Source organism: Pholis gunnellus (assembly GCF_910591455.1).
Source record: "Pholis gunnellus genome assembly, chromosome: 16".
Taxonomy (NCBI): Eukaryota; Metazoa; Chordata; class Actinopteri; order Perciformes; family Pholidae; genus Pholis; species Pholis gunnellus.
The window spans coordinates 19,439,253-19,457,298 of record NC_136543.1 but is presented as its reverse complement, the minus strand read 5'-3'; the positions used below and the strand labels follow the sequence as shown (position 1 = coordinate 19,457,298).

Here is an 18,046-nt window from a genome sequence, read left to right as displayed (position 1 = left end):
GAAACAGCACATAGTGCAATTGTTTCAACGAATAAAGAAAATAACCTAAATTCTGATTATGTTCGATTAATAATCTGCAGTAAATTAATATTTGTAATACTTTTTTTAATTCCCCAAAATGCTCTGTTCACTTAGTTGTTTTTCTCTGAGAAAACATGTAATGCTTTTATTTTGAAACCAACGTTGCTATTTGCCCGTTGTCTGTAGACACAGGTAAACGTGCACCTGTTAGCGCCTGGCTGCCTTCTGTGTTTGAAAAACAAATACAGTCATCTGCCTGTATTCATAAATGTTATGTTTATGTGTAGTTTTCACGTTAACCTCTTCTACTAGTTACAGTGTCAACACCTGAATCAAAGCCTGGGGAAAAAAAGCAAGAGACACCTTTTAAAGATGTGATTACCAGATAAAAGAGCAGCATATAATATATAAATTATAGGAATGTTGTAGGTATGTATAGTGGCCTCAGCAGTACACACATGATGCACCATCACACACACAACAGTTGAACTCTGGGAGGGATCAAGTTTTCTGGAGACTTTCACATCCGTCACATGTGTAGTGAGCCTGTAGTGCCACCAGGTGGAGAAATGGCGCCATTAAAGGAGGAAAAGGCAGATCTTATCCATGCTGTGGTTTTTATTAGTAGTTGAAACATATTTTCAGTGCTTTGACAATATATATATATATATATATATATTTTTTTTTAGGGAATACAAGAAACAAATAATGTCAGTTTTGGTTATTGTCATGGAGACATTTATGAGCAATCTTTAGATCAATGACTTCAAATCTGTTTTTTTTAAATATCATTACAGAGCATAGGACTGTTTCTTACAAAAAAAACATGATATTTATATAGAAATTATACAGAAAATTACTTTTTAAATGAAAATACCCTCAAAGGATTGTAAGTCAATTAACAACAAGCATCGATTGCCTATTATGACGCGAGAGAGGACTTGTAGTCCAGGTTCGGGTGGACCCTCCTCGATGAGGTCTGGACGCTGCCTCTCTGTCTGAGGGTCACCGCCCGGAAAGCAATCAGATAGAAGATCTCACAGATGTTGAGCACCACGCACACGACGGACGCCCCCACCATGAAGTAGGTGAACACGGTCTTCTCGGTGGGCCGGGATATGTAGCAGTCCACCAGGTTGGGACAGGGCTTGACGTCGCACTGCACCTTCCTGGGCAGCCTGAAGCTGTGGTAGACGTAGTGCAGCAAGTAGAGGAAAGTGATCTCGAAGGTGGTCTTGATGAAGAGGCTCGACAGGTAAGTCCACCACAGACCGCCGTGCTTTTGGCCCGGGTTCTCGTACAGCCGGGTGCCCTCGCCGTGCTTGGCCCGGTACTTGCGCTCCCGCTCCTCCCGGTAGGCCACGTGCAGCACCACCATGAAGGACGGGCACGTGACGAAGATGAGCTGCAGAGCCCAGAGGCGAATGTGGGAGATGGGGAAGAAGTAGTCGTAGCAGGTGTTGGTGCACCCTGGCTGGAGGGTGTTGCAGTCGAAGTGTCCCTGGTCGTCGCTCCAGACCCGCTCGGCGGCCACCACGTAGATCAACACCCGGAAGACGAAGACCACCGATAGCCAGATGCGTCCGAAGGCAGTGGAGTACTTGTTGACTCCGCTGAGAAGACCCTGGAGGAATTTCCAATCCATGAGTTCAGCTTTGATCGGCTTCTTTTGAGACTCTTTAGAAAGATTTTAAAAACTGGAGAGCTAGAACACAGTGAAGACAGATTTAGACAGAGTTAGGCAGTTACTCAGAGAAACACATGGTTTTAAATGGGAAATTTACCCCAAAATCCAAAATACATGTTGAGTGTTAGAGATATCGGCCGTTTAGTTAAATATTCTGTACTCCCTTCCAAATAATTCACTGCGTACTTAACGCAGTACTTCTCTTTTCCTATCAAACCAGTTCTTTGGCAGCTATACAACCTCAATCCCCCTAAATAACACAAATAAAAGCAATTTCACTTACTTACTAGAAAAGTTTTGTACTTTGAAGAAAGATGCGTTTAATAATTGATGAAACACTTGTTCAACACATTAAAACCTTCAACACTTGGCTTCAGCCTCGGAAACTTTTCGGAAAGTTTAAGATGAAGCTCGAGGTAAGAGTTCGTCAAACGTTCTCTCGCCCCGCGTCTGAATGTAGTAGTACATTTAGTACAGTAGTACAGTTCTGCCCTTTAATGAAATGTTCTTAGCTTTTCAGGGAGTCTTTATCCAAGCTTAATATGACTCTTTTGCTCTTGCTCAGCTTACCTTAAGAAAACCACTCAGTCCATCGTGTTCAGATGAGGAATTCGCTGAACAGGCAACCTCTCTTCGACAGCGGGTTTCGGGTATTAACTGTCCACAAGAAACCACTGTTGGACATTATAAGGAGGTGTGGCCACTTTTTTGGCATCCACCCAAAATGTACCATTAAACCTCCAGCTACTTCCTGTCAGCATTCATATATCTCACACTTGTTAAAGTCACCTTTACTGTGGTGGCAGTTGAGTGCCGTTGAGTGCCGATACTTTGAATGGAATCCAGAAGAAACTGTCCAATAAAACAACAAAACACACACCAGGGGTTCCACCAAACGAGGAACTTGGTTGCAAATTAACAAAGGTGGAATATCAGGTCTTACTGGAGACACAATTATGTGTGGCTGTCTGCTCACAGGTGACTCGGTATCAGCTCCATTAGGCGGCCGCGATGTGGAGATATGCCCCTTTGTATCCTTTGATAAATCTGAATTAAACAAGGCCACCACCTAGCATTTCTTAGTGCAAGCACTGCGGAACCATTTGCACTCAAATACACCCGAGATACGGAGCCCCACTATCGCAAAATCAGATAAAACGAGCGTTTTGCTCGTTCATTTTCTCAGGTGACATTGGTACACTCAGTCTTAATCTCGGCCTGCTGGTCTGAAGGAATGCAGAATTTGGTCGATTGTCAATAGTGTTACTCCCGTCATTAACCGAGCGTTGATCGCTTTGTGCCCATTTTGAGACGTCACGATGTGTGTTTTCTTCTGATTATTTTTGAACATGTTGTACTCCACCATCTACATCTCTATTGGTTCATCTAACTCGGCACTGCTGCACCCATTTGTATCTGCCCTGCATGCTGTAGGTCCTTTAAAGAGACGAACACCCTGTGTATACAAAGCTCTCGCTCTAAAGAATGACCTCAACAATATTCAGCTAATCAGTCTAAAGATATACGTGCAGGAATAAAAGAGGAACATGTGGCAAAGCTAAATTTCACAAGATGTTTGTTTATTTTGTAAAATATCATCTTTATTTTCTGGTTGAAGTGAGTCCGTTTGTGTTAAAGTACACACACTGCAGCTCTCACGTCTCAGAACAAGTAAAGCAGTTTTACAGATAACAAAATAATCTCAAGTAACAAATATATTCTTATAAATAGTCAAATTACAGTAAGTCCCCTTTAATTTATCAGTTATTTTAGATCAGAAGCCTTTACAAAGCCAACCGTATTATGGGACAAAAACATTACAGAAAAAAAGGAACAGAAAATAGGACATGACCTTTGTAAAAACAGTACAAAAGCTACCGAACATAGTTCTATATTCCCACAAGTCAAACTCATCAACAGGTCTCTCGGGAGACTGCTATGCTGTACGCTGGGGCTGAACTCTCTTTGCCAGCTCCTCCGCTGCCGTTGTCCACCGTCTTGTCCTTCTCCGGGAGCGGCTCCTTGAACACAGAGTTCTCCTTCCCGGTCAGAGGAGTTCTGACCATCATGAAGGAGTTCTCCCTCACCGAGCCACGTCCTCCTCGGCAGCACTCCCAGCACCTCTTCCCGCACAGGTAGAAGATCTCGATAAGCGTGAGGAGGATGCACACGAAGCTGGTCACCACCATGAAGATGGTGAATATTTTCTTCTCCGTGGGCCTAGAGGAACACAATGGTCACATAGTGTAAGATTAACATTTCCAGTTCAGCCATTGAGACTCCAGGATCTGTAACTATTATGAACCTCGGAGGTAAACTTACCGGGCGATGTAGCAGTCCACCGTATTGGGACACGGCTCCTCGTTGCATTTCACCAGCGGCGGGAAGAACGTGGCCTCGTAGATGTAGAACAGCAGGAAGACGAACACGCTGTCCACCAATATCTTAAACAGCAGGCTGAGGAAGTAGGTCCACCACAGGCCCCCTCGCTTCTTCCCCGTGTCGGGATACAGAGGGGTGCAGTCCTCCCCGTGCTTCAGCCGGTGCTTGCGCTCGAGCTCCTCTCGGTAGGACACGTGGAGCGTCACAAGGAGGGACGGGCAGGTGACAAAGATCAGCTGCAGGGCCCAGAGGCGCGTGTAGGCGACGGGGTAGTAGTGGTCGTAGCAGACGTTGTGACAACCGGGCTGCCGGGTGTTGCAGTTGAAGTCCTTCTGCTCGTCGCCCCAGACCTTCTCGCAGGCCACCAGGAAGACCATGAGCCGGAAGATGAAGACGATGGCGAGCCAGATGCGGCCGAACGCCGTGGAATATTTGTTCACCCCGCTGAGGAGGCCCTCGAGGGAGGACCAGTTCATGGTGTTGTTTCAGATGTTCTTTTGGACTACCTTGAGGAAGAAACAAGAGGCACCAGAATGCGGCAGAAGGCTCGCACACAAACTGAACTCAGCCTCGCACGAAGGCTCTTTAATAGAGCACCTATTACTGCTGCCTTCTTGGCGGAGGGAGGAATATCGAGGAGAGCAAACATAGACTCATTCTTCTGCTGGAGTCACTGGTGGAGCTGGCTGATAGCAAACACCTTGATTAACAGAGAGAGAGAGAGAGAGAGAGAGAGAGAGAGAGAGAGAGAGAGAGGCAGGGAGGTTGTTGGATATTTTAATTCACACACATGAGGTTGCTGTTCAGGGTGCTGCAAGTTAAATATAAGACAATTAAAGAGATAGTTTGACATTTTGGGAAATACCCTTATTCGCTTTTGTTGTTGAGATTTTGATTAAAAGATCAAAACCTCGCTTATATCTTAATAATAAGCTACAGCCAGTAGCTGGCCAGACTCTGTACAAGGTTGGAAAAAATGAATATAACAGATAATTGATGAATTCAATTGATTTATTTTTTCAATTCAATCATGAACATTTAAAAAGAGCAACGATGTCAAAGCATCATAATAGAAAATAACACAATAATATGAATATTAACACATCATTAACATGACATTACAAATGTTATATAATATACAGTATGACAATTACATCATAGAATCATATGTTAATCGTCAGTGGTCTATGAAAGCACAATTGTGCGGCTGTTGGAATCTTAAAGGCAGATGTTTGTCATGTTGGGGGCACGCAGATGAACTTTAGAGGTACGAACGAGAGGACAAGCTCCTCTACTCTAAAAGATACAAAGCTAGCGTCTAGTTCTGCGAGTGCATCCACTTGGTCCCTTCAGCTTCAGCACACGTAGAGTTATTCAGCTGGTGTTGCACTACATTAGCAAATGCACATATTTAAACTAAGAAGGGGATCGATAGACGATGGAATTAAACAGGATCTACACTGTAAAGAGAAATCATCATCGTGTTGGAGATTTTTGTAACTTTCAGTAGTACAAACAACACTTTAACATTGTAAGGAGTCTATAATTAAAATGGCTTATGATAAGAATTGCTGTTTTAGACTGTACATTTGACTTCAACATGCCAATGTTATGAACAAAAGTGATCAAATCTATAACAAAACACATCCACTGCGTTTTAGTGTAAATCAGGTGAAAAACCGGTGAAAAACCCTCAGCAGTGGGTTTAAAAGTATGCTATTGATTTAAAAAGATGCTATTATCATTATTATTTTAATCAGCATTATTGCCGATATCGATTTTCATATAACTTCTTCAATAAATGCTTGCAAATGAGCTTATATCTGCAGAAACACGCACTTATGTGCTGGGTGTTGCTGCGTCAAGGCAGACAGATTCAAATATATACGTTTTAACACCTGAACATGTAAAAGAATAAACTACTTAAATAATGAAAATAGAGTGCTGCTAATGCTTAATGAACTAGACATGGGATATTATGAGCATTGTTAATTTTTTATTAAATTTTTTTTCTTGGCACATTGTTATAGAAGCCCATTTCCGCCAGCAAAAATACTATTATTATTTTTTTTAGTTTACAAAAAATATTAAAATATTTTTTTATATAAAAAAAATATTTTTTTTATTATTAATTCATTTTGGGTTGCGGAGATGGCCTTCCATACATTGTTGTGATGTAATGTAGCTATGGCATTTTTAGTAAGTACAGTATAACCGGAAGTCATAATTGTAATTCTTGCTAGCTTGACAGTGGTCATAAACTGAGACAGACTCCTCACATTTGCATAGCCCAAAGACAAAATGACCCCGCACCGGTCACCCTCTGCGCGTTAATTCACTGTCACCCCCGGACCGTGGACTTATATTTCTTTGGAGAGGGTTTAGGGTGAAACACGCCACTTTCCCTTCAGTTTGCATCATCTCCGCTCTCCGTCCAGCCCCGGCTGCTGCTGTCTCTCCACAGCAACGGGAGGTAAGAGAGAGCTGCTCCGCTGCGGTGGGACGATCCGCAGCTAGCTGTCGGCTAACTTAGCTTAGCTAAGCGAGCTAAGCGAGCTAAGTCAGTTAGCATCTGGCTGCGTCCCAGCCAGTCGACCCTAACGCACCAGATGTTTGCTTGCCAGCCGCATTTAACTGTAATTGTTTCGCACATTGCCGCCCATCTTATGTACTGTCGATATAACTTCAAAAGTGGAAGTTTTAGATAAGTTGTTAGCCAAGATAAAACAGACTAAAGTGTCAATTTAACCAAAATCCGTAATAATGTTTTATATGTCCTTCAAAATAAAAGCGCAACTGTACACTGATTTTTCATAAAAACAAAGCTACACAAGCGAAGCTATTTAGTAGCATCCTGTCATGGAGTTACTGTAGAAGTGTTGTGTTTCTCCACATATTTCACGTACAACTCTTGCCAAGCGTTAGCGAGCTTTAATAATTGTTTATAATGTAAAGTATATAATTATAAAGTTTAACTTTCAACCAAATTTACTCTTATCATCTAGATAACCTACTGCAGGGTGGTGGCTTTTTCTACTGGCTCACTTATTGTAAATAGAATATGTATTTTGTTTAAGTCAGGTACTTGTTATTAAAGAGACGTTGGAACTATCAAAAACGGCACCGTCACTCTTATTCTGAAGGTTACATTGCATTACTTCCGCTGTCTAGACGTCACGCACTTGCTAACTTGACACAACAAGGTAGCGAGCAGCTATCGATGTGAGCGGCTGATGCTCAGGGGGGGAACCAACCGGAGTTTGACGGCGTTAGCTTAGCCAGCTATAGCCTGCTAGCGGAGTCATCTGCCTGTTGTTTGGTTTTTGCCAACATGCTAACAATGCTAACAGGGGTCGCTTAACAACCGCAACACACTGCAGCAAGTCTCCTCTGTCCCGACTCTGCAGAGGTCCAGCCGAGCTGAGCTCCGCGGAGCCATGCGACAGTGGTGCGTCCCCGCCGCGACCCCTCGCACCGAACCACTCCCGGGGCTCCTGTCTGTGTCACCTCCTCCACCAGGAGGTAAGATAACCGGTTTAACTTTAACTTTTTTTTTTTTTAAAGCGAGAGCCAGCTCGCAGCTTTAGTTCTGCATCTTTGTTGGTTTTGCACATAAATAACCCATAATAATACCAGTGTGTGTGCAGACATACTGTAGCTCTGATAGGTGCTGGTCTGTAAACACTCCACATTTCAAACCTAATTCTCTGTATCTGGCAAGTTAACTTTGTCCTGGTTATCATCAAAACCTCTTTCTGGTATATTCGGCATACATCCCATTTAAGAAGAGCAACTTAAAGGTAGTTCTGTTTGTTTGATCTTAACACCGTGTGTTTAGGTGTAAAGGTCACTAAATCACACCTATGCAGAGTGAGTTCATCAGATGGGTATAAAAGTGATGTTGTCCCAGATGTCTGAATGAGTTCACTGTGATGTTCACGCAGCAGCAGCAGTCTTTATAATTGATGGAGAAGGGCTTCAGACCCTGCACATGACAGGCATGTACAGGACATGAAGGGATGGATGGATGTGACGGGGGGACCTGATGTTAGGTTATGTATGCCAGGGTGATCCTACTTTAATTCCACCCTGGACAAATGGAGCAAGGTTAGCCCCAAGTGTCTGTGCCAAGTGTTTGAAAGGGTGCCAACATTTCCAATGACCCACGAGGATCCTCAGAGGAGAATGCAGTCTTCACTTTTACTCAAAGTTCTTTTGGTGTTAGCCTAACTAAAATCATTTAATGCGATTAGCATTTAAAGCGTTGTAGTCTAAATAAATACACTCCCAACAAAGGAAGCGTGGTGTTTGGATTCAGCTTTAAATGTCTTGTTTGGGTTTTTCATCTATTAATAATCCTTTTCATCTTTTATCAGTATGTCTGCAGATTCTGAAATCGTTTGCGACATTTTATCTAAATTTAAGGCCTATCAAAGGTGGAGATAAATATAGCGGTATATGTCTTGGTAACACTTTGTGCTGTTTATCTGGTGAGAAATCAGCCTACGCGACAGACCCTTGGGGTATTAATAGGGCTTAAGTTGGTTCATTTTCACCTACAAAATTGGTCTTGTTTCCTTCAAAATGCCAGTCTCAAATTATTATTCTTGTGATATCTGCAGATGCCAGGATGGAGTGCTGCGAGGCGGAGCCGCGCTACACCATCGAGCAGATCGACCTCCTGCAGCGCCTGCGTCTGTCCGGCATGACCAAACCTCAGATCATCCACGCTTTGGAGTCCCTGGAGAGGCTGGACCCGGACCACCGCCCGTCCCACTGTGACTCTCAACCTGCCCCGTCCAACAACAACAACAACACCCCCGCCGCGGCCGCCCCGGCCCCGTCCTCCTCCTCGTCCTCGTCCTCCTCGCTCTCCCTGGCCTCCGCCACCACGCAGACCTCCGGCCTGGACGGCGCCGCGCTGTCCCCCAGCAACAGCTACGAGGCCTCGCCTCCGCCCCTCTACCCTCCCAGCGTGGCGGTTCAGCGCTCGTTCAGCTACGACATGATGGGAGAGGAGGAGTGGGACCTGGAGGAGAAGGTGGAGGATTACATGAGGTGAGGAATCGGTTGGTGGAGCTCACTGTTATCAGAGAGCTGGGCGGAGAGACAAAGAGAGACTATTATAACACCAGATAATGACAGCTACCCTCCCCTGAGGCGCAGGCTTAGTCTCCAGAATTTTAGTGGAGTTAATTCAGGTCAGGTCTTTAGGGACGTCTGGGAAAAGAGAAGCATCAGTGAATAAGGTTAGTCAGAGCAGAGGCTGGTGTTTTTAACCACCGCGTAGTCGTTCTAATGCCGCCACGGCTTGTTGTTGCTTTTGCAGGAGAGACAGCAACCTGGTGAAAGAAGAGATCAAAACGTTCCTCAACAACCGCAGGATCTCTCAGGCAATCGTGGGCCAAGTTACAGGTACTGTGTCTGTAAAGCTAGTGGACGGGTATCATCTCTCGTGATGGAGTTGAGTGTGATGTCCCGACTAGGATTGATTCTTGATTAAATAAGTAGAAAAACACTTTATCAGGCTTTTTCCTGTGTATTTAATCCACTAAATGTCTGCTATGCTAACTGGCTAAGATGAAGGTCACCGTCTGACCAAACATCAACAAAGAGAGAAGTGTGTGTGGGACCGACTGTGTCTGGATTCTAGAAGTTGTGAGGGTGAGAGACGTGTCGTCTGTGCTCTCACTGGTATTAAACGGGAGATGATAAACTCTCTGCAGCTGAAACCCAGAAAACAGAAGATTAATCGTCGGCCATTTTGATAACTTATTTATAGTTTAAGTCGTCTTTAAACAAAAATGTCTCGCTATCCAGCTTCTCAAATGTCTTTCTCTGTTTTATATTGTTTAAATGAAAAAAAAAGTCATATTGGGATCCAGGAAACTGATGAGCATTTTTCACAATTTTGCGGAAATTTGATGTCTTAAAAGAATAAATGAATTAATCAAAATGTAACTGACAGATAAAACCAATCAGCCAAAGTCAACATCCCTTTGTTCTTTGGTTTGTTCCAAAGATAAAAATGTACTTGACATGTCTTTCAGGCCCTTTTTAAAATGGCTTATTGACTATTAGAATAATAATAATAAAGGAATAACGATGCAATAGCTTAGAGCAGGTCGGTAGAAACGAGCTTGTGGCGCCCGCAGCAAGGCTCCACCTCGAGGCAGTAAATTGTGAACTACAAGTAGCAGCATGTTCTCAAAGTACTGCACCAAATCACGTGTCCTTAATTAAGGTATTGATATTGGGGAGGCTTTATTAGCTCAACAGAAGCTGGCTCGCAGCCGATCCCCGACGGTCCAGATGCTGCCGGTGCCCCCGTGAAATGAATCGATGTCTTTAATGTGTGAAGATGACATGCCTCGCCTCCCCGCACGCAGGCATCAGCCAGAGCTACATCTCCCAGTGGCTGCTGCAGCAAGGCCTGGAGATGAGCGACTCCAAGCGCCGCGCCTTCTACCGCTGGTACCTGCTGGAGAGGAACAACCCCGGTGAGTCTCCGGTAGCAGGTCGGGGGGGGGGGGGGGGGTCGGGCAGGACCGTGTTTCAGACACAGTGTGGAGTTTGACTTCTACAGAGCAGGGGAGTGGGATTCTAGATCATTAGGATGATGGATGCTCGGTACAGGAGGACTGATGATGAGAAGAAGTGCAGATCGGCGCCTCAAGGTCGAATGTCGGGTTAATGATGATAGATTAGATAATGAAGGAAGGCTTGAAAAGAAGGATCAGAACTTTTTTTTTTGTGAACGTGACCCCCCCCCCCCCCCCCCCCCCCCCCCCCCCGCATGGTAAACTCACACACCTCTAATTCCTCACGCTAACTCCATCCCGGCCCTCGAGGTGCTACGAGGTCGAGGAAGGACACGAGACTCTACATTTCAGAGGAAAGACGAGGGATAAAGGTAGTTCTGTCACAGGAGAGGCTGATCGATAGGATTAGGCCTTCTGGTTTGGAAGTGAAACCGTAGCGGGGGGAACGCGGTTTGTGTGTCCGGGGTAGAGTAACAGCTCGGGTAGGTGTCGACCTCTCCATGTCCTAGGAAGCATGGATCCTTATATGAAACACACGGGTCTGGTTTTAAACAGATACTACACTGAAGATGCTCGGTGCTTTTATTGGTCTGCGTCAGGCAGCAGAAATCATGTCGGGACATTTTCATGTTTACATTATGAGTTCTGTGAAACAAACGAAGCCGCCGATGGACCTTCTGCCGACCCTGCTGTCTCCCCTCATCCTAATCCTTTATACCCCCCCCCCCAACCCTCCCAAGCTTTGCCGTAGCTCCTCTGTAGTTCTCAGCCCTGATGCTGGAGGTACTCTGGTGCTGGTTTTCATTCCTACATGGCTAACTAACCGGTTATTAACAGCGATACTAACAATAACTAATTTCCTCGGTGGCCACAATGCTTTGCATCCGATTTCGGCTCCTATTGACCTGCCCACCGTGAATCTAAAAACACAAAGCTGTGAGTCAAATTGACTTCTTATCGGCAAATACAATGTAAAACATTATAAAGCAGCCATTTGTTGTTTAAATTTATTGCGGCTTGGAAGCTGCCAGGCAGGTCCACAGGAGTGTGTCACGTTACCCAAATAACTCTTAATTTCCAATTAGCTTAAACTGGTGTCCATGACCTAATCCGTGGCCCGCCTGACCGTTGGTTTTGTCCCGACTGAAGGGCTGAGGTGGAGTGAAAGCCAGCACAGCGTGAGTCCCATGCCCAGGACGGTGGCGGGGGCGAGCGGCTGCCTCCCCAACCCCAACACCAACCTCAACCCCAACCCCGTGTGGAGCAGGCAGAGAGAGCTGCTGATGCACTTGCTGCCGTGGTACACTGCCGCCGCCGCCGCCGCCCAGGCCCAGCCAGGTAAACCCCCCCCCCCCCACCTGCCCCCTCCCCCACCCCCACCCCCACCTCCCCGCCTCAGCAGCTCGCCGCAGGGAGACGCATGCATGCCATTCGCCCTGTAGCTTGGGATGCCTTTCAACAGACTCAAAAACGGCAGAGATAAACTCCGAGGATTGAACTCCGGATGCTAGAAATGAAGCGTCTCCATACTATTGAAGTCCTCTTTGCTATGCCATAGTAGCAGGCTGTCGCACCAGCTGTGTGTAAGGTCAAACGTAGCTTAGTGTGAACGTAGTGTAAGCATTCAGGCTTTAGGAGATAAAATATATTCCTTCTCTTGCTCGCTATAGGCGGTGATGTTAAAAAGTAACTGCACATGTAACGGGAAATGTCCCTCACTCAACAATGTTCTGAGTGAAACTTAACTAGTCACAATGTAGCAGTTCATGTCGCCTTAACGGCTCTATTTGTTCAGCTGGTGCGACAGGAAGCTGGAGTCTATAAACGCCATAAACGCTCGACGGTGACATCGTTGCGCTGCGCTCTCTTCTTTCAGGGGCCACCCTGTCGATGCGGTCCCTGGTGAAGGAGGAGCCCGATTGGAGGACGGGGATCATGGCCAGCGACAGAGCCGGGATGGTGGGCGGGCCCCTGAGGCTGCGCAGAGGAAGCAGGTTCACCTGGAGGAAGGAGTGCCAATCAATCATGGAGAGGTGAGCACTTTGATTACATACGGCAGCTGCCTTTACGAAGTACGTGCTGCTGCGTGCAGTGTGCATACAATACAGACGTCCTGCTTTGTCATAACTTTGACCCTCTTCTTCATATGTCCGATACACGTGATATCTGTCTATGAGTCATCAGTCGATGTGATGCATCTTCCTCTGTGCAAAGGATTGTGGGTCAGAACAGCCAGACCAGCATACTGCAACATGCAGCAGGACATCCTGGTATCTGTGGCATGCTGCATCAACACACTGTTTGTTGGGACATACTTGATGTTTTTCCGGCATACTAAATAGAAGATGCTTCATTTAAAAAAAAAAAAAAAAGAAAAGACAGATGAGATAAATACTGACAGAGATTGAGATGTGATGTCATGACTTCAGCTCTCTTTTGGACTTATTATATAAAAGGAGGCTATTACTTAATGAAAAGTGTGACGAAGAAAGGCAGCGAGTCCTCCAAACACAAGTCAAACTAGTGACTGTTTGGTATTTTTGCTTCAGTTTCTGTTGCTCAAACTTAGCGTTTCAGCTCTAAAATGAACAGATTCTTCATTTTCAATAATAAAAAGCTGATGAAGAACACCCGAGGTCTGCAAAAACCTGCTGTCTTCAGACGAGCATGAACACGTCGGCTCTGGTTCAACCCTCCAGTCATAGTCGTACTCGCATGTGAGAGGAATGCAGCATTGCTTGAGGTAATATCAGCCTCGCTGTTGTGGCGTTTATTAGGTGTGTTTTGTCTCTTCTCCTCGTATTATATTTGCCCCAGACTCCTCAGTGAGTAAGAAGGATGCAGAGAGAAAGAGGAGTCGGCCGTCCTACCCGCTGCGTGCGATTGATTTTTCTCTGTTCCGTGCTTGCTGTAAGTATAGGGCGCAGTGTGGGCACTCTCAGTAATCAGACCACACCGGCCCTCACGCTGCACTCACCAGCAGGGCCCCCAGGATTACGCAATCCCACTGCAGTGCTGATCCCCGTGAGCTAGTTTACACCCAAGGACGGTACAGCCGAGGTGAAGGGGTGTGTGTGTGTGTGTGTGTGTGTGTGTGTGTGTGTGTGTGTGTGTGTGTGTGTGTGTGTGTGTGTGTGTGTGTGTGTGTGTGTGTGTGTGTGTGTGTGTGTGTGTGTGTGTGTGTGTGTGTGTGTGTGTGTGTGTCACAGACAGAGTGGACAGGATAGGGCACCTCAGATGGTGAGAGGAAGAAGAAATTGATCTGTGTGTTTTTGTAATGCAAGCTCGTGATTCTTTTTCAGGTTATAAAGAAACATGAAAAACAAAAATGATTTATTTATTTATTCATTTGTGTTTTCTACCAGAGGAAGAGATGTGAGCTACAGGGAGGACTCTCCTGAAGCTCTTCCTCTGTGTTAATGTTGTTCTTGCCTTCCTGTGGCTCAATACAAAGACCAAAAGGAATCATTATCGTTAGTTTAAAATCACTCAAGTGACTTTTAGCTTAAATAAAACGTCACACGGGTGTGCAGGGTGTTTGTGTGTGTATTCATGTTATCAAAGATCTTTGATAAGACGTGTGTGCTACACGACACGTGTCGTTATTTTCATATATTCTAACTTTTTCAGGGTATTTCTTTTTCTCTCTCCTAAAATGACGTTTCATCCTCCTCGATCCTGTTCTTCTTCTTTTTTTCTTTTCAGCCCCCGGGACGACGGGACAGTCCTACCATCTGGAGCCCCTGCTGTGATGCAATCTGATTTTTAACCGTTTCAAATACCGTGACTGTTTGTGCCTCCACAGCTTCTTCATGGAGAACCAGTACCCAGACGAAGCCAAGCGAGAGGAGATCGCCAACGCCTGCAACTCCGTCATTCAGAAGCCGGGTGAGTGTAACGAGCTTCCTGTCGGGAGCTGATAGTCTCTTCATAAGCGTTCTGCATCCTCCATTTAAAAAGATTATTTTATTCATCATTTAGTCAATTGACAGATAATTCATTTTTTTTGTTATTTCATTACAAAATAGACCCCTATTCAGTGTGAAGCCCGTTAAAACTAAATAGTCTATACATTTAAATGTGTCTTTTGTTTAACAGATATAAAGTGTGAATTCATTCACTCGTAGAGAAAACACAAAATGTACTGCTGTCAGTTTTTGTGAGTTTTTATATTTTTATTTACTGGAAATGTCCCAACTGATGTATTTATACCAACAAAATTTACTTTTATTTTATATAAGGCACATCGGGTTCATGTCATTAAGATGTTTGTCCTCACCGGCAGTTTAATTCTTGAGGGAAACTTTCTTTGTGATCCAAGTGTCTCATTCATCCGTTCATCCGGTCATCTGGTTATTTTGTGGGTGACGTGTTCCTTTTCAAGCGAGTGTTGTTGTGTTTTTCATCACCCAGGCTGTAAGCTGTCTGAGTTTGAGCGCGTGACGGCGTTGAAGGTGTACAACTGGTTTGCCAACCGTCGGAAGGAGATGAAGAGAAGAGCGAATATCGGTGAGGACCCGAGGACTTGTGTGTACCTCCAAAAGAAAAGCCTTGTTTTCAGCGTCATGACCTGTAAAATGAAGAGTCACGGGAGGAGCCATGTTTCCATCCCTTACTCCTTACTACTTCCCTGTCTAACACAACCAGAAGCTGCCATTTTGGAAAGCCATGGAATCGAGGTGCCAAGTCCGAGCTGCCACTCCAACGGTGAAGAGGGAGAGATGCACGAGTTCGCTGACCAGGTGAATCACCGCTTCTCAGAGCAGGCAAGTGGACTAGGCGTCGGGTCTGGGACCCTTTGTGTTTGTAGTTCATGAAAGTTAGTTTTCTTTACCTGGTGTATCTAATCAAGTGATGAGTGATGAATCCAGATGTTTCTCTCATGCATACACACCCCCTGCTCCTCCACAGGAAGACGCCTCTTCCCACAGGATCATTGACCAACAACAAGACTCCTCCTCGTTGGCCACCGCGGAGGCCGCGGCCCTGCCGAGCCCCACCACCCCTCAGGTCCTGGATCGGAAGGAGGAGGATTCAAAAAGGGAGACTGTGGACGAAGAGTGACCAAAGCTGGTGGAGTTTGGATCATATTTGAATTTTAATGAGATTAAATAGGAAAAAGCGTCTCCTCCTCCTCCTCCTCCTCCCATGTAGAGCCTTTTGGGGGCTATCGCACCCAAGAGTCAACAGGAGAAGGGTGCTGAAGCTCGCTGAGGTGCCTCTATAGTAAGGAGGCCACTGTATTTATCAACAGTTATCCTGCTTATATTAACGGCAATATACAGTATATATATATATATCAATATATAGTGCATTCCAAGATGGTATTAAAAAGCCTAAATTCCTTAGAGGGAGGATTATGTAATGGATACCTCGCCCGTTTTAAGCTAAGCCTTTTCTTCGTTTCTTCGCTACATGCCTTCTGTTAGCCTTTTTAAAAAGAGTGCGCGAGTGTGCTGAGCCTGCAGGTCAGGTGTGGTGTTGGTGGAGGAGGATCTAGTTTTCGGGTGATGTGAACACCTTCGTGAGACTCTTAACCTCAAATCGGTCGATCCGATCCAATCGGTCGGTCAATCAATCAACGAGTGCTGTTGCTACGGAATCCGTATTAAAAAAAAAAAGAAAAAGCGCCCTGAGGGACAACTGGAATCTCAGGTAATCCCAAAACCGGTGGATAAGGACGGCGGTGAATTGTCTCAACACGTGCTTTACTTTCTTCCATCTTCCTTTTTCTTTCATCTTTAACTGTGTTTTAACCAAAGCAGGACGTGTTATTTATACCTTTTTATATTAGCAATATATCACAGTATCTCGTCTTCTTTGTTATACTGAATGCTGCTGTTTGGTCCTTTTTGTAGCGTAAATCCTCATTTCAAACGTTCACGTCTCAAACCTCAACTCAGCCAGTGAAGCTAGACGAGATACACAAGTCTACTCGGTTTCTTTTTTCTTTTTTTTTTACGTTTGAAAGAACGCTAAAAACAAAATGTGATCGAAAAACAATGCGTCAGCCTACGCGCTACAAGCACCTTCTTCTCCTATTGGAATAAGCTAAAGCTTAAGCTCCTGTACGTTTGTATGACTGCAAAGCTGCACTTGGAAGTGGATCTCACTATAATCAGACTGGGCCTAGACCTGTACATAACCCAGAGGATACACACGTCTGTGGGTGCTTTTCCTTTTTAGACGACCTGATGTAGAAACTGTTCTTTGTCAAACTTGAATAGCTGACTTTAACTCTGCGTACCTTTTTGCTCCCCTTGTATTTAGCGGCCCAAGGCCTCGGGAGCTACTTCTCTCAACGTTCATGAAATGGACTCCGGACGCCTTTCGGGGGCGCCGCCACCACGTTACCTCGTAATGCCAAAGCTATGCCAAGGTAGAGATGAGCGAGCGGGAAGTGACGCAGTCGCTGACCCACACTACGTAGAAGTTTATTTTGCTCAGTACAACACTAGCCAACTCTAGCTTACCTCAGAATATCTCCGTGACTGTCATTAACGTGTCAGCAGCCGCTGTTGTGACTGTTTTAAAAGATGTGGACAGTGTTATGTAGCATTTATGACGTGGGGGGGGGGGGTCCACCCTGTGTTTATGATGTAAACTCAACCTCAGACAGTTCGTTCTCTCGTCCGGCTTTGGACGGGAACCCCAAAGCTGCACGCCGTTTCTGATTATTCCGCTTTCTCTCTATCTGCTTTTATCTGACAACCAGGAGAAAAAAAAAAAAAGACGATAACGATAATAAAATTGTAAACGATGTCTGTGATATGTCTTGATTTATTGTTGAAGAGGTTGGTATTGGGAGCGTTCAGCATGGTGTCGAGGTGATGAAACCGGATTGAAGCATCTTCCTACTACTTGTACTTGTTTTGATATATGCCCCCCCCCCCCCCCCCCCCCCCCCCCCTTCATTTATTCTCTCTAATAATTAAACTACAAGCTCAAAGTTCCACTTCATTGCTCTTGTGGTAAGTGACCACATGTTGCCGTTCCCACTGTATTCCCAGTGCTGAAATTTAGACAAATTGCAACTAAATCTCTCCAACACAAGAGAGCAGCTCTGTGACTCAACTAATCGGAGACGTGACGTCATCACAGAAGCGAGAGACGTCAGCTGGTCTGAGTCCTGAGCAAACGTGTGAACACGTGTGGCTGTGATGCTGAATGTTAACATGATGCTGAGCTGAAGGTGGCAGTAAAAGTCCACAATAACAAGCAGACGCAGGAAAAACAATGTGCAACGTTATAAGAATGATTCATTATATCAAAACCTTTCACAACCTTTCATCTCCTGGATCTGAACAAATCCTTCAGGAGCTTCAGCGTTAACACCTAATGTGAGTTCTGGAAGAATAAAAGAGACTTCTGTTAGTCTCGAAGCGTTTAACGGAGAAAAGTCCCTCATATTTAC

General features: G+C 45.1%; 3 protein-coding genes across 6 annotated transcripts; 1 reads left to right on the top strand and 2 right to left on the bottom strand.

Moving 5' to 3' along the window:
* Positions 1–943: 943 nt before the first annotated feature.
* Positions 944–1,666, bottom strand: LOC306708687 (gap junction beta-3 protein-like; the record flags this gene model as incomplete). The annotated part of the gene is made up of 1 exon (XM_079176598.1): positions 944–1,666. One exon carries the CDS (start codon positions 1,664–1,666, stop codon positions 944–946), a length of 723 nt encoding a protein of 240 aa, XP_079032724.1.
* A 1,955-nt stretch (positions 1,667–3,621) lies between these two features.
* LOC306708476 (gap junction beta-4 protein-like) lies at positions 3,622–4,739 on the bottom strand (the record flags this gene model as incomplete). The annotated part of the gene is given in 4 exon segments (XM_079176318.1): positions 3,622–3,928; positions 4,031–4,575; positions 4,581–4,592; positions 4,596–4,739. Coding segments are annotated over 4 exon segments (1,008 nt in total).
* A 1,648-nt stretch (positions 4,740–6,387) lies between these two features.
* LOC306707882 (homeobox-containing protein 1) lies at positions 6,388–17,394 on the top strand. Of its 4 annotated transcripts, none has more exons than XM_079175526.1 (11): positions 6,388–6,563; positions 7,498–7,612; positions 8,713–9,148; positions 9,420–9,505; positions 10,480–10,590; positions 11,782–11,970; positions 12,509–12,665; positions 14,438–14,520; positions 15,046–15,141; positions 15,280–15,374; positions 15,544–17,394. In XM_079175526.1, the coding sequence occupies exons 2-11, from the start codon at positions 7,528–7,530 to the stop codon at positions 15,694–15,696; spliced, it is 1,491 nt and encodes a 496-aa protein (XP_079031652.1). In that variant the 5' UTR covers positions 6,388–6,563; positions 7,498–7,527; the 3' UTR covers positions 15,697–17,394. The 4 variants fall into 4 exon arrangements, with proteins under 4 accessions (XP_079031652.1, XP_079031650.1, XP_079031651.1 ...); XM_079175524.1 differs by having other exon boundaries at positions 15,280–15,398; XM_079175525.1 differs by having other exon boundaries at positions 15,280–15,402; positions 15,548–17,394.
* Positions 17,395–18,046: the final 652 nt, after the last annotated feature.